This window comes from Taurulus bubalis, assembly GCF_910589615.1.
Source record: "Taurulus bubalis genome assembly, chromosome: 7".
NCBI lineage: Eukaryota > Metazoa > Chordata > Actinopteri > Perciformes > Cottidae > Taurulus > Taurulus bubalis.
The window spans coordinates 9215951-9233196 of NC_136595.1; the positions used below are offsets into that span (position 1 = coordinate 9215951).

Sequence of the window (17246 nt, forward strand, 5' to 3'; positions counted from 1 at the left end):
TAGTAAAAGTACAAAAGTATTTGGCTCAAAATAAAAGTACCAAAAGCATAAGTACTTCTGCAGAATGACCCTTTTATAATATATATTTTGCAGAATTGGATTATAATTAGTCGTGCATTCATCACTTGTTGAATGTTGAACCTGGTAAAGGTGGAGTTCATTTATTTCATCTTTATCTAAGTTTAATATTCATCTATGTCACTACTTCACAATGTATTGGTTTTATTGTCAATCTGAACATGCAAAGAAACTACATTTATCAAGTAAACTGCCGCTTCCTCCACAGCTGGCTAAACCTCACCACATCAGTAGAAATCTTTAGTAGAAGTGTGTGGTCAGAGTCTGCGATAATAGCAGAGAAATCTGACTCATCAGACTGGAGGCACGCCGCAGATTAATTAGTTGTGAAGTTATCTGCAGCGTTTGGTTTCCTGCAGGAGTCACATGTGCGTCAGTCAATCAGAAGAAGCAAGAGAAGGAGAGTGGGCGGAGTTGAGAGGTGAGTCAAATTGCATGTTAAGCATTCGCAAATTATCCTTTACTGTAGGTTTTTGGAGACAAAATTATAGCAAGAAATGATGCAAACCAATCGATAGTGTAGCAGGTAATTTTAAATATGTTTTTTCCCCATGAACAACAAATAGCTTGCAGCAGGCAGCTTCAACCATGCTTAGTGGTCCAGTCCGCCTCTTGTTTTCCTCGAGTTATTTGACTTACAAATAGTGATGGTGAGATGAAGCTTCCTGAAGCATTGAAGCTTTCCATCCAATTGGTTCGCTCATGAGCCGAAGCTTCATGGAGCTTCATTTGCTCTACTGCGCCACCAAGTGGACAATAGATGTAAAACAGGCAGAGTGATCATAACGACACCATGGCTTTGGTGTGTGAAGCTTTAAATTGAATAAATTATGTTTGTGATGCCAATACATCAATTATTAACTTATTAATATTGTGTCTATCTTCATGATATAATGGCGGGGTCAAAATCAAAACTCGAAACAAGTTGAGAGAGTGATGTGACTGTGGGTCAGTGGTTAGAATATCCGACTTTCAGTCAGAGGATCGGTGTTTCGAGCCTCGGCTCCGCTAGTTAGTTGGAATGCTTCCAGCATTATTGTTATCGTCTTCTTTAATCAACTTCTATTTCTTCCGTACGTATTTTGCACCTCATCTCCTCCTTCATATATACAGCTACAGAAACCGTTCAAATATTACAATATTCAGCTACTTAAGGAGATGACGGCTATGACTTTTCATATTTGGACACACACACACACACACACACACACACACACACACACACACACACACACACACACACACACACACACACACACACACACACACACAGAAAACAGGTGCTGTTGGTGGAGAGGAATGGAATTTGATCACTAGCATGAAGTTTGCTTTGCTCACTGACTGTGTGTCCATGTCCGCGTGTGTACGTGCGCACGTGAACGGCCGCGCGCGACCGGCCGCGTGTGAACGGCCGCGCGTGCACGTGGTAATATAGGTCGCGCGCACTGTTGCCCGTGTGTGTGTGAACGTGAGCCTCAGTGGAGCTGTTGCTCCCACGTCTATTTAAACTCCAGAAAAATATCAAGGATATCAGTGCGATCGTCTCCTCCTCTCCTCTCTGTTGAATGTACTATCATGGTGATTTGAGCATGTTTTTGCCTCCAAATATGATGGTTTTGTACACAATCTGCACACACATTGGAATGTGTGACTTGGAGATATTCATGCAGATATTCAGTCAAAGGCATTGTAAAGCCTCCTGTCTGTCTGTCTTCCCTTTCAAAATAAAAGCCCCATGAATTAACTGTATCATAACATGAAGCTCAAATGAGGATTTTTGTATTAAATACTTAATGCGCAGACTAATACTTTGACTACTGCTGCTAATATTTGGACTATTACTACTACTGCTACTCCTGCTACTAATACTACTACTGCTATAACTATTACTACTACAGCTATTAATATGACTACTAAACTGCTACTGCTATTACGTTATTTCAACTACTACTATTACTGTAATTTCAAATACTCCTACAACTACTACTTCTACTCATACTACTGTTATTTATACTACTACTACTACTATAACTACTACTTCTGCGACTACAACTACTGCTTTCACTCATGCTACTGTTATTTCTACTACTGCAACTACAACTACTACCTTTAATGTATCTCTTGGATTATTTAGATGTTGCAGTTTTGCTTCCAACTTTTCCATTACATTAAGGATGTTCAGCAGTTCAGTTCAACGCTTTTGGGCTTCAACACTTTTCAGCAGGTAATTTATCTTTTCAGCTATTTTAAGCTATATTCAGCTATTTTCAGCTAAATTCAGCTGTATTCAGCTATGTTCAGCTATATTTAGCTATTTTCAGCTATATTCCGCTAAATTGTCAAATATTTAAGCTTTAAGCTTCAGCTTTTTGCATTCCAACGCATTTTCAGCAGGAAATGCAATTTCTAGTTCATGTTGATGTGTCCAATTTTTTAAGTAAAAATAGGTTTTTCCACAGTGCTGGGCTTGTTGAGACTATTTCGCCTGCTTTATAAAATACCCTTTCACAGGCACACATGAAGCTGTTACAGAGCGGAAGGGGGAAATTCATTGAGTTTCGCTGCCCCTTATATTTCAAATCGCACGGCAAACCCACGAACCATTCTTGAATCAGTCACGTGGTACGGCCGGCTCGCGAGGCTTCGAACGTCTCCACATACGTCATCGACACAAGCCTCGATACGCGCTTCACCAAAATCTACCTGGATTACTCGACAAGCGCATCGAAGCCTCGACATGAAAGGACACATCACTACTTACAAATACTCAAAGTTTGTATACAGGGAAAATAAAGTGATGCATGAGTATCTACTCCTGTTTCAGGCAGTAAAGGTAATTCTCAACATCTCCCATGAGGCCTTGCTTGCTTTTTTGTAACGTGATGACTAATTACATAATATTATAAAAAGAAAGAAAAAGAGTCAACTTCAATCTGTTTATTGGAATGTTCCACATTTAAATATACATTGTGTATTTGAGTGACATGCCTGATTTCTCATTATCGGATAGAAACTTTAGTTATAATAATGCCGCAATGATACAAAGGTTTAAATTATCACACATTTTAATTTAAAATAAAATAAATACTCAACGTACCAGTTCATTTAAAAACAAAGTGTATAGATAATTTATATTTATATTACACCTATTTTTTAGGCCCTTTCCTCGAAAATTGCATACCCAAAAGGTTTCAGGTCTGCCTACAAGAAAATCACTTTCAGGATGATTATTTCTTTGAAATGATGCAGCTGTAAGGTCTAACTGTAACCCAAATCATAACACAATATGTGAACATTCTCTCTGCAAAAGTTGACTTTGATAAAGTGAAGCAGAACAAAGTTAGAGAGGGTTTAGTACAGAGAACATTCAGGCGAAGTCTCCAAAATTTGCATTGGCGCACATTTGTGCACATGTACCAAACCATATATTTCACTTGTATATTACTTATGGTGTTCAATACATCAAAATACAGCAGTTTGGGGCTTTTTTTTTATAAAACAAGCTATGATTTACAGTTTCATATAACAATCGCTTAGTCTTCCCCACCTTGGGGGGATTGGTTTAAAGTATTCATGGGAAGTTCCTCCGCTGCATCCTTCACTCTGTGAACACAGGAGAGGTCAGAGGTCAACCAACCATTCATTCATGTTTCATGTGGTCATAAAGGAGGACGACGTTTTATACCGTTCTTTTTTGCACATCTTTTTTGGACATTTCTTGAGAGCAACCACAAGGATGACCATCACGATGAGTACGAGGAGGAGGAGCACCCACCAATTCTGTGCACCTGTCAGCCACAGAAGAAACAACCAAGAGGAGAAGTGGTGGAATGCAACTGTAATTAGGTACACATTTGAGGTACTTTTACTTTACCTGAGTTTTTACGTCTCACGTAACTTTCTACTAGACTAAATCTCAGAGGGAAATATTGTTCTTTTTACTCCACTACATTTCCCAGACAACTTTGGTTATTTTACACATTTTTACAGACAGAACATGTGAAATTTAAAATGTAATGGTTGAACTACCCAATGGGTTATACAGCTGCAACTATTTTGATGGTTTAAGTTATTTTCATGTTTAAACATTTAATGGTTCCACATTCACAAGATGTGAAGTTGCGCTGCTTCTCATTCTAATATGTTGTAATACTTGTAATATATAAGTAATAATGCTGAGGTTTGGACTGTTGATTGAACAAAATTCGGGGTCGTTGTGATGTCATCTGTCACTGTTTTTATAAACCAAACAATCAGTCCAATAATGGAGGAAATAATCTGCAGATTAATCCATGATGAGAATAATCATTAGTTAATAGTTCAAAATGAGATCCACCTCAACTAACTACACCATGAAGATTCTGCTTATTTGCATTAATAATAGTGCTAATATTCTCATGATATATCGTATAATAGTACAACAATACATTATTATCAATAGGCAACCACCATTTCTTAAAAAAAAAAAAAAAAACTGCTAAAGACATAATCCCTCTCAATCGTCACTGTGACCCACTAAAAGTGTGTGGTGGTGTGTGTATCCCTCTGCCTGTATGTTCCTTGTGCTTCTTACTTTGCTGTGTTCAGGATGTTTCTGGGCGTCGGCCAATAAGCAGTGTGCACCCGCTCTTAGGTCAAACAAGGCCGCTTTGCAGGCACCTCGGTGTACCGAGGCTCAAAGTGGCAGAGGAGTGTGTGTGTGTGTGTGTGTGTGTGTGTGTGTGTGTGTGTGTGTGTGTGTTAATCTCTCTTCTGCATGGTGCTATATATCAGACCTTTCCTGCAGGTTTGTGAGGAGGTGCGGGTGTGTTTACTTGTGCTTTAGAGCGTAACCACCGTAAGAAACCAAAAAATAATCTTTCATTCTTTTATAATTCACGGCTTTGTTTAAACAAGCGACCGCCTCTTTATTCCATCTCTACTGTTTCACTCGTCCTGTCTCGCTGGTTGAGCCGGAGAGGAGGGGTGTATTATTAATGGGGTTTAGTAGTTTACTTTTAGTAAAGTTTAAACATTAACGTCAATCTGGAAGACTTTAAATCACAGAAATGACACATTATAAAAACACTGTAAATAACATCAGTTGGCTTAGCATAATCAGATATTTCTTTCTCATTCTAACCACTAACTTGAAACATGCCGATTTCTCCACATTTTACTAATATTGCACCTACATTAACGAGAGTTAGAAATCTCAGTAAATGTGTCCCTCTTAGGTGTGAAGTACATATAACAATGAGCAACCTGCTGATCGGTAGTCAGAACTACTCACCTAAGTCCGCATTTTCATTTGTGGCTGAAAGAACGATAGGAAACCGTTATTGTAGTAATTTTCCCACAAGATATTCCACTCGGATGTCAATCATGTAAATAAAGAGAAGACACTCACCTAGAAGTCCGGGGCACTCTGCGGTAAAACACACATAACAGTTTACAGTTATTGGTCACACAGTAAAGAGACTCGGACATAATTCAGTTTGAAACCATGGTTTTTTTTCATGTAACCAAACAATTAGTCCATTAATGTAGCGGGAACATGACTCATAGTGGAAGGGGTATCAGCTATTTGTGAGACAAGTGGAAAGAGATACACGGGTCAATGACTGTACTTGTTTCACGCTTTTCTAGTCTTCTGAACACTCAAAGCGCTTTAACAGTATAGATAATAAAGATAGTAAAAACCCTTTCACAGGGGGAAAAGGGAAGAAACCTTCGGGAGTGCAACAGAGGAGGATCCTTCTCCCCGGATGGACAGAAGCAATAGATGTCATGTGACCAGAATGAATAACGTAACAGAGTTACAGCACATTAAATGAATATGACAGAAATTATTCATGTAATGAGTAGTAGGCATGGACCACGATCCAGATAACCACAATCCATGTCAGCAGAAGGAGAGGAGGTGCATCACATCACCCATTCACACACTGATGGGAGGGGCTACCATGCATGGGGCCACCTCCCCATCAGGAGTAACTAACATTCATACACACATTAATACACCTACCTACACTGTAGGTACAGCAGCTACGGGAGCAATTTGGGGTTAAGTGTCTTGCTCAAGGACATTGACATGAACTAGCGGAGCCGGGGATCAAACCGCCGATCATCTGATTGAAGGACGACCTCACCACTGAGCCACAGTCACCCACACGGGTACTAACATGAAGTTGTGATTTGATTTAAAAAAGCAAATGAACCTCAGTTCATCTCTTACCGCTCTTGGTGAGGTCTATTGTTTGACCAGCTCCCTCCATCATCAGCTTCACGTTCTTCAGCAGGTCGGAGCAAACGGCGTAGACGTACTGGTGGTTGAAACACACCGTACAATTGGAGGGCGGAGGTGGGTGGGCGGAGGAGCAGGGTGGAGGCGTACCATTCCCAAAATATATGTTGCTGTTGTCAGTGCCGTCCTCATACACCTGATCCACATGACTGATGTTTGGTTTGGACTGAAGACAAATGAAAGACATCTGTGTGGGGGGAGGAGGGGGAGAAGGGGGAGAGAGGCCTTAGAAAGACAAGTTGATCCTGGACATTTATTTTTGGATTCCGACATATGAGATATGTCAAGAAGTAATTACAGGAGAAATAAAGAAAAACAAATAAATTCAAAAACGTATATAGTGATACATTTGACCCCGTCAGCACTTTCTACTAAACAAATCGAGCTCGTCTCATGTTTTAACTCAAGTGAGTCCTGATAGCGTTTAACCTGAATCTGTGATTCATGACAAAGGGAGAAAGTTCCATTAACTTGTGATTTGTAGTTGTGGAAATAAAATAAAAAAGAAGCAATTTTCCCTCCATGCTGACTGATCCTTTGTACTGTAAAAGTCTATTTGTATTATTGGCATGGTATAAATAAAAGGTCTGTCAGTTTCAAGTCGAAACTGTTAAACTAGAATCAATACAGTCGACTTAATGTCCAATGCATACTTCCTGCAGCCTTATTATGAGAGTCTGTGTACAGTGAGTCATTTTGATATATTTGGCATCATATTTCCTGGGTATGTAACAACAGCTAGCAGTATAGGAAAAAGGTTCTGCATAAAGATTTTAGTTAAAGAATAAGAAATGTAAAAAAAAAAAATCCAAATTAGACAAACTCAAAGCCTTATTGAATTAAATAAAATATCCTGAAGTCAAAATATAGTTTGTTTGTTTTAATAAATGATCCAGCATACATGAACCCAGCCTCAACAGTAGCCCCAACATCGCTGCACATGCCGTGGCTGCAGCCTTCAGGAACGTGCAAAGTGTTCATGTAGTCCATGCAACAGAAGATTATTAAATGTTTGTAAAAAAAATTAAAAAAATCTAGGTTTGACTTAGGTGTTACTGAATATGTTTCCTGACATCAATTTAGGAAGAGGTTGTTATAGCCACGCAGAGATTTGAGCAGCGCTTTCTTTCCTGCGACGCTGGCATCATGTGAGTGGGGGGGGGGGGCACAGGAAAGGGCATGTAGCGCTTCTGTTGCGGGGCTCTGCAACAGACGACCCACAACTTGAGGAACAGCCACGTGCCTTTATTCAAACTTGTTCATGCGTGTGTACTCAGGAAGGGAGTCGAGAACAGCTTGATAAAACAAATATTGGAAGCGGTGACTGAATTCTGTCATGAGAAGTGATGACAGACACATATTTTCCCATTTTAGCAGAAAGGTTGACCTAGGGGCATCGTAGGCCAGTTTTAGGAGGGCTGAAGCCGGATTATACCAAGGAGTTTAGCTCCAAGTAAACTATACCGAGGAGTATAGCTCACAGTAAATGATGCACTGAGGGAATGCAAGTACAGGTGGTTACAGAATGTGGCTATCTGTAGTTTTTAACAATGGTTACCTGCTTACATTTATGTTTACTTGAGGCAAATGAAAGGGAATACTGTAGTGGGCTATGTTAACACTAATGCTGTGTTCACACCAAACGCGACCTGAATTTGCCGCGCGACCAAATTACATGTAAAGTCAATGCACAGACGCGGGTGCACAGCGGGTGCACACTCTGCTTATTGGCCGACGCCCAGAAACAAATCGCGTGAGTCATAGTTGCGTCAGCCAATCAGCGTTGAGAATCAGCGTTGAGAATCAGCGTTGAGAATCAGCGTTGAGAAGCTCCGCCCGTCACCTCCGCCGTCTTGCCGTCGCTGAATCAAACTGTTGCTGCTCCGCCAGAAGTAGCGCTGGTAGTGGCCGTCATTCAGACGCTGTTGTGAGACTACAGATAATATTATGAACCCAGACACGATGGAGTTCGATGTTACGACGTATGTGAAATTTACACAACAAGTATAAAGCAGAATTAGTGGTTATTTCCATGGTGGATGGCGGAAACGGTATCCATTTTATAGAGATAAGCCAGACGCAGTTCCTGGATGAGTCGGTGAAATTCACCGAGCTGTGTGCGGCTACGGATGATGTTATGAACCCAGACACGAGGGCGTTTGATGTTCCGATATTTTTGGGACTTCCACAACAAGTATAAAGCAGAACTAGTGGTTATTTATTCCATAGTCGATACCGGAAAAGATAACTCTTTTTCAGGGAGAGAAGCGATAAGCCACGCCCCCCCGCGATTTGTCTTTGTAACTGAAGTACAGCGAGTAAACTGAAGCGTAAGCGCAACGTGACAAATCGTGTCGCGTTCGGTGTGAACACAGCATTAGCTAGCTATTTTTGTGTATTTTTTTATCTGCCTCTAATGCTTCCTGGATCTAGTCCGATAGTGTTTTTCTCTGTACATTGCAATCCTAGTTTGGCTTGATTATAGTGAATGCATTGGGTGCCTTCCATTTCAGCCCATCATACAATATTTGTCATTCCATAATCAAGATGTACTTGTATTCATTTTTGTTATTCATGTTTTTTTTTTTCATTGAATGTTATATTTGACACTGAACTAGTTCATCTTTATCTCAGTGATAGTGTCCAAATGAGCATAAAATATCACTAGTATCATGTAAAAACTACACGGACAACAAAGTAGATGTAAATGTTGATCAAAATCTTATTCCCTTCTGCTCAAAATAAAACAAGTAAACAACTCAAAAGTTGACACTGTCAGGTCCATTCTCCATCCGTTGGATTTGGGAGTGACGCGGATATGAAAGCTAGTTTATCAGTCTTTCCTTTACAAGCAGGAAACATATTTATCTCTCTCTTATTTGAGAAAGGTTAATAGTTGTGCTCACTATGACCCTAACATTCTGTCTCTTGTGTTATCATATACTGAATGAATGCAAGCAAAACTACAGAGCAAAATCACACTCTATCTGATGGAACCAATCTATGAACTGTCTGAAACAATGGATATCTGCGTCTCCAAATGGGCCACAAAAACATGCCACTTCCCTTGGGGCTAAGCCCTCACTTTCTTTGAATCCTAGAAACGCCAGTGGGTTGACCTCTGGAAAAGCTGCTCTGTTTTCAGACAACGTAGTTGTGTCTCAAAGATATATTGAGAATCATATTTTTTCATCATATTATAAACACAGAATGCTTTCATGTGTGCGTAAAGTTGTGGTACCTGGTCTTTGCCTCGCAGGCTCTTGTTCAGTGAGTTGAGGTGATGAGTAAGATCGACTAGAAATGCGAAGTCTGCACACCATAGAGGGTCACTCAGTTCATGAAGAGGTCGGTCCTCTTTCGAGAACGGGTCAATTTCTGATCTCAGGGAATAAAACCGCTGCAGCGTGGAGCCGCGACTGAGCAGCGACCTCAGAGCGAGAGCGAGAGAGAGAGAGAGAGAGAGAGAGAGAGAGAGCGGAAAGGTTGAACTTCTGTAGTGGATCTGACACAGCTTCAGACATGTCTTTCGCCGTTGTCGTGCCCTTGAGACTCCTCAGACCCAGCAGCTCCTCCGGGATGCAAAAGTTATCGTCAACTCCCCGCAAAAACATGAACAGCTGAGCGGTGTCTATGGCGTCTGAGCTCTCATCACACTCAATCAATCAAAAGCACGAGCTTCATCTGACACCTGATGCTTTAAGTTAGCTGAGAAGTATTCGTGTGACATGCTCACTTTGTTGAATTCCGGCATCTTTTCCGGGCACATTATTCCTGTGACTTTAGTGAGGCTCTTCGTTATGAAGGTGTCCCGTGTCTCGCTATGAGCTGAGCGACCTCGTAGCTGCTAGTGAGGCATTTTCTTGTGTTTTGTTCTGAGTTATTTCCCTGTTTAATGTTTCGGCGAATTGTTTCGAAAATACTCGAAAGGTAATAAAGAGATACAACTCACCGCCGACGGCAAAAGCCTTCCACTGAAGTCTGAAATAGCTGCACAGAAGCACGGATGCTGACAGAGAAACAACACACCGGTGGTCGTCGTAGGTCCAGTTGCTGCACGTTGCTCCAGCAGCCAAAACTATGGCCGCTCAGTGTACCAACGAGTTGGAACCACCCACTTCTGCCAAGGGATGAGAATATACCGCGAGACATTGTGATAAGAGCAGCTGGAGTCAGAGCAAAGTGTTTTTAGAGTTAAGAGTAACGTGTTGTCTTGAAGAATTACAACATTTGAAACAAACTAAGTAACTAAACGCGTCACGTACCGTTATTGAACCCAGAGATGGAGCCGGCGCGCGTGATCTGCAGTGTCACTGCGCGTGAAGGAGGACAACGCTTGACACCTCCCTGTCTCTCAAAGTTGGGCAAGAAAGTGGAAATTTACCACCCGCAGAAGGACGATGGGCGTCTTCTAACCATTGCTCTTCTTCGGAGAATCTGCTCTGTCTGATTGTTTTTAACATCGTTCTGTTTTATGTCATTCTTAAAGATGTATAGATTCAACTGTCAACGACAGGTAGAACAAAAGAGAGGAAAAAAACAAACGTGTGTAAAAAGAGTTACAGCTGCCCTTGTATATATGCATATAACTACTAATACGGTAACTAATAATTAAATATGAATATTTCTTGAAACGTGCAAATGCACTATTAATGCCACAGTTTGCACAGTTGAATTAGTATTGCCTACTTTAATCTGCCATTGACTGCCATTAGCACGTACTCTCTGCCTTGGACATACTCTAAAGGTGCTTTGTGTAGAATTTTAACACCAGTCAATCCTTATACATAGAAAGAGATTGCTGTCATTTAAAAAAACAATACATATACAATTGAGACGACCATTTAAAATCATTTATTTTGCAGAAAACACTCATATAGAACAACATTGATCAGCTCTGAGCGACATCATTTCATAGCCAAAACAAACAGTTTGTATTCCCAAACAAGTGATAGATTAACTTTCATTCAAACTTTACAATCAGGTCCAATACATTGTACACAAAACACACAACAAAAATCCATAGAATCACTTAGTAATCTAAATTAACGTCTTTAAATTATTAAATTAACGTCTTTAAATTAACGTCTTTAAAGCTGCATTAATCAGAATTGTTATATCATGAGATCAAATGAGATCTACAATGAGTCCCATAAATCCCATAAAGTCCCATAAATGTGCAGCTCAGTCAGCTTTTTAGCCTCTTTTAGCTCCCAGTTCTGGTTTTACTTGGCAACTATTTTGATAACGAATTGATTATTCATCATTTATCAAGCAAAATATACTGTTTCCAGTTTCTGAAATACGAGGATTTTATGCATTTCCTCTATCAAGATGATAATGAATTGCATCCATTTCGGTTGTGGGCTGTTTGTCAGATACAAATATGAACGCGTATTTCGCACTTTGGGCAATGGGAAATTATAATCTGCATTGCTGATAACATTTCTTTTTTTACTTTTTAAAGTTGCAGCCCTAATGTCAATATTTTTAAGGAGCATTTGCTGCCACAAAAATAACAAACATATGCAGCTGTAAGGAACAGGAACCTTACAAAACCACAATAAATCAAAGAATATAAATTGATGTACAAAGAGGAAATAAACTAAAGCAGATAAACAGCCTTGGATTCTCCTTTAAAACAGCTGATTTCTAGTCATACCAGAATCCAGGAGCCCTGAGATCAAACATGCCAACGGACATGTGTATATGTACCTTTGAGTCCCATGAACTCTGTCAGGTAATATATGACTCTTTATATTTATTTTTCATTATAATAAATAAATCTCCCAACTTCCACAGAGGAAGATTAATATCACTATCGATCAGTAAGAGCTCTGACAGTCCACATCATGTGGTTTTTGTCAGATGATCTGATGGAAAGTTATCTTCCTTTTTTTCATTTCCATTCCCTTTTCTGTCAACCATGGATCATGTTTCGGTCACTGGATTTCTAATCCAACCATTTATGTGCTATATGTGATAGCTATTCAGGCGCTGTGACCGCTGACCTTTTGACCTCCGGGGTGATCGGAGGCTGCAGCGACTTTTGGGATTTAGGTTTTGAAGCCTTTTTTTAACTGTTGCAGTCGCAGGAGCTGAAAGCTGAACCCAATTCAAAACTAAGTAGGATTCTCAATGCTGAAACATGCCCCCAAGCTTTAGGATAATAGAGACGCAAGAGAGAGACCACCTCAATACAGACTTTTTTTTTACCCCCCAAAAAATGCTTTTCCTAAATAGTTCTCTGAGGTCAGCTTGGTGTGTCAGGGCAAGTGAAAGGACTATCTGGTTAAGCTCCTTTACAACCAGACCTCGCAAACCTCAGTTAGGGCTGCAAGATTTGAGTCTGGGAACTGTGATTCTGCAACAGCTCAGCCTATTCCCAGCCTCCGATTTACTCAGAAGCTGGTTTTGGGAGAAAATGTGGTGGCTCCAGAACGGCAGCCTCGTTCTTCCAGCACAAAGGGGACAAAGACTGAGTTTAACATGTGCACACACTGGAGCAGTCCGATCATTGAGCTCAATGACTGAACAATGGCTTTCATGAACAAGTCGTGAAACATTAAGAACTGTGGACATTGCGCACATCACAGTTTCGCTTTGGATGGCGTTCGCCGGAGTAAAACCTCAAGAGAGAGAGAGCAGGAAGCCAGTGAGAGCTTCTGAACAATGCTTGAGTTTGTTTCAGTGAACTACACACATGAAAGTCACCAACTATAAAGACAATAAGTCTTTGCGTGTGTCTCTAGAGATCATATTCTCATGCTCAATCCAGTACTGCTTATTTGCTTTAACTCACTTTACTTTGCACCATTATACTTCCTTCCCCATGGCATCTGTTTTACGCAGATGAGACCGCTCATGAACAAATTAAAACGGCAATAAACGTCTTTTGAACATATATTCCATAAACCTCAACTGAGCCTTAGGCCCTCTGAAAGGGTCCTCTTGGTCTTTCCACAGACCAGGAGGACCCCTGAAGCTCATTTACGTTATGAAGGAAAACGGAAAAATAAGAGTTACACACAATTAAGATGGAAATTGTATTAATTATATCCTCTTCCTCTCTCTATAACTAAAAATATATGTATACATATATTATTAATTATATTGCTATATAATAGTTTTGTATGTTTAGCACTGACAGTGTATATTTCTATTTCATTTATTTTTACTAGTCTTTAAACGTCTGGTCACTGAGCCCGCGGTTGTATGATAAACCATTATCATCATTATTATTTTCAAGAACAGTGGCCACATTTAGACTACAGGTAGTCAGTTTTCATCCTTGTTCAGCCACTGTTCTTTTGTACCACATCAACTCCTATTTTCTATGTCTTTACGATGCCCCCTTCCATCTTCTCGAGCTCCATGTTATTATTCTCCTTGGCAGGAGTGTATGAAACACTCTCAGTCTGAGATTCTCTTCTGCGTTTCCAGAAGCAACACAGAGCCACGAGGCCGGCGACTACAATTATCACGATAAGGAAGACCCCAAGACCAAACATGGGCTCGGACAGACACCAATCCTTAGTGATGCAGATCAACGTAGAGTTCACTGAAAGAAGACAAAGACGAAAGGAAACGGGTTATATCATATCACATGATTTAAAAAACATTGTCAAAGATGTATTAGCCATGTTAGCAACGTGGCTCTCTGGATGACCACCACGGAAATATCTCAACAACGATTGGATATATGGATTGTGATTAAATTTGCTTCACACGTTCATGTTGGCCGGCTTCCAATATGTTCGTCACCTTAACGTTGAAGCTGGTAAAGGTGGGACTAATTTCTTCCCCGTGATCAGTGAAGTCTTGTCTTGTGAAAATACATCAAAATGTATTTGCTGAGTTATATTCTGTTTTATTAATCTGAATCTGCAAAGGACCTAAAGTTATCAGATAACTGCTGTGGTGTAAAAGGTTAAACATTTGCCTTTGAATTATAGAAGTGTGAGGTAGCATAAGTCGTGGCAAAAGTCTCCCTTTTACTTTGGTTAAATTAAATCACTTTTTTAATTTACAACTCTCTGTTAAAGCTGTTGGGAGGGTAAATGTAAGGAGGGCCACTGCATTCCTGCATGCAGTGTATTATCTGGTCATATCATTTCAAAGAGACTAAAGTCATAAGCCAAACTCAATAACCACTAAACAGCTGTTTGTTATTCTAGTTCAAGAATTCTAACTTAATTTACATTTATTATCTTCATATTCAAAGGTGTTAACATTTGTTATAACTAACTAGCTGTTAATCTATTTCTTAAAGTACATGATGGGACAAAACTCCTGGAAGCCAAACTATCTCTTTCTTTTCTATGGTGTGCACGTCCTTTTTTATTCTCTGTCACTGCTCTTCTTCCACTTTCCACTGACGGGTGAACCACAAACTGAACAACTCTTTAAGACACAGTAAACTTCATTGACGCCCTGTTTTTATTCAATCTAAATGTACAGTACAGTACATGTGAGTTATTTTGCAAAGCTTTTTTTTCAGCTCCTTTTTCCAGCTGTATAATGTTCAGTGTGACTGACACCAAGCAGCAAGAGCACACTTTTTAATTTTTTTCTCCTCTCAAGCTTTCTAATTACGAGAAGCATGGCTGTTGCGCCTGTTTCCTTATGACGGAAAAGCGTCCTGTGGTTGAACTGCGGTTCTGTTACTTTATTAAACTGCCCCCGGCGGATAATGAGGGTGTATTATACACTTTCAACAAAGATTCAAAACCACAAACTGCAGTGAATTTGTTGAGACCTACCGGTGGTTGTGAGATTATCCTTGGGATCCAAGATAAGACTGCAGTTGACTAGAGGACAGATAAGATGTGGAGAACACATCAGTAAATGTCTTTCTTTTAAAATTCCCACATCATGAGTAGCACCAGTCTTCAACGGATAACAGACACTTACTCTCGCAGTGGGCTTCCTCCCAGCCCTAAAGGAGGAAGGAGATACACATAAATGAGTGAGAGTGAGTGAATAGTGCAATAGCTCAATTTTTACAATGATCTTCAAAAATGTGAAATTGATGCAAATATCTGCAGGTGAAATAATCATCTACTTAACACTTTATTGATAAAATACATTTAGAGATGTTTTCAGGATTAGGTTTTTTTAGGGTAAACATGCCTGGACATGTTTCAGGTCTGGGTCGTATGAAGTACTATACAGTGTGGTCCTTGTTACAGTGGTCAAGATGCTTCTCTTTTATAATAATGTAACCTAGATATGTTTGGGGTTTGGAGAAATTCAAACAACACTTTTGTTTCTGCCGAAATATACCTGCTAAACTAATGCCAGTCCCCATCAGCTTCAGCTGTACACTGTGTTCCCTGATAATTATCAGATGTTAGCATGACAATACGCCATTCCACCCACTGATTTCTGAACCCGTTTCTCATCTCGCTGAGGAGACACAAATGTGGGAAAACCCCAGCTGTATTTCCACATTCACACATTTTATATGTGGAGGCGTGTCATGTTGAATTGTTGGTTAAATGTTGGAGCTGCATCTGGATATGAAGCTGTTTATTACCTCGGAGCAGTCGCTTGTGTAGTGCAGGTAGGCATGGCATTCCTTCATGGTGAGGATCTGGTTTGTCATATTCCGGACCCGTTGTTTGTCAAAATCAGAGTTCCGGGAAATGACAGTTTTCTGGGAAATAGACACACAGACACACATTTAGTAGATTAAAAAAAGAACACTTGCACAATCAGAACATTAGTGGTCAGGTGTGTTTTTTTTAGAACCAGAGATATAGGGAGTTTCCAGTGCCATTCATCAGCAGATTAGCATATCTTCATAATCTTGGCACAGGAGAAGCAAAAGAGTAACACTCATCCACACACTGGAAACAGTATGTCCCACCACCCCAGGCACTTTCCTCCAGCACTATGTTTCAGTGACAGACCATAACCATAGCAACATCTTACTAACATCTAAACAATGCAGCACCTGGACAAACAGTCCACATAGTCCACTTTTATTTTTGTGCTGTCACCAAATATGCAAAGAATGCCACTTCAATAGCATTAAGTTAAGTCACATGCTCAACCACTTACAGCTTTGTAACTTACAAATAAACAACTAAACAGAAAAAAGCACAAGATCATTATCTCTTGTAGGAGAGTGCAGGCATGTTTACCGGAGTGTCTGGTAGTATTGTATCAACCAGCCCAGATTGCAACAACTCACACCGGAAACTTGGCAGACTGCCACTGAAAAAATTCATATGCAGGTTACTATTATAAAAGAGCAGCAACCCTCTTGCACCATGACCACTGTAACAAGAACCACACTGTACATGTACTTCCTACGACCCAGACCTGAAACATGTCCAGGCATGTTTACCCTAAAAATAAAAATAAAAAATCCTGAAAACATCTTGAAATGTATATTATCAATAAAGTGTTAAGTAGTTATAAATATAACCTGCATAGTATGGTTATACAAATATAACCTGCATAGTATGTAGAACCAGCTAATGTTATTGTGCAAAGAAAAAAGAGAAAAAAGGAGAGAGAGAAGCCTCCTTTAAGTTGACCTCGATACAGGAAAGCTTAAGGAACTGGGCTGTCTGCATACAAGCAGCGACACAGAGGAGGAAAGACAAGCTTCCAGCTTTAGGGACTGGACGACACTTCTGCTATCAGAGGACTGAGCTTAAAGCAGCGAAAGCTGATTTAGGAAAACCGGAGAAATCAGGACTGCTAGCATGAAACTGAGATTCTCCAGCTTTTAGAGACTGAGCTTAAAGCAGCGAAACCCGACTTAGAAAAACCCTGAGAAATCCTTAACCACTGTGACTGTTACATTGAGTGGAAATTGTTGTAAGTGACTTTGTGAAAAAACTGCAATAAAACCACAGCCGTATCATTT

The 17246-nt window shown here is 40.0% G+C and overlaps 1 protein-coding gene across 1 annotated transcript; it reads right to left on the reverse strand.

Annotated features, from left to right (window-relative positions):
• Positions 1-3038: 3038 nt before the first annotated feature.
• Positions 3039-15971, reverse strand: LOC306739514 (uncharacterized protein; the record flags this gene model as incomplete). Its single annotated transcript, XM_079221535.1, has 9 exons — positions 3039-3681; positions 3764-3866; positions 5351-5374; positions 5468-5485; positions 6296-6530; positions 13711-13925; positions 15127-15174; positions 15278-15302; positions 15903-15971. The coding sequence occupies 9 exons, from the start codon at positions 15969-15971 to the stop codon at positions 3612-3614; spliced, it is 807 nt and encodes a 268-aa protein (XP_079077661.1). The 3' UTR covers positions 3039-3611.
• Between the last annotated feature and the right edge of the window lie 1275 nt (positions 15972-17246).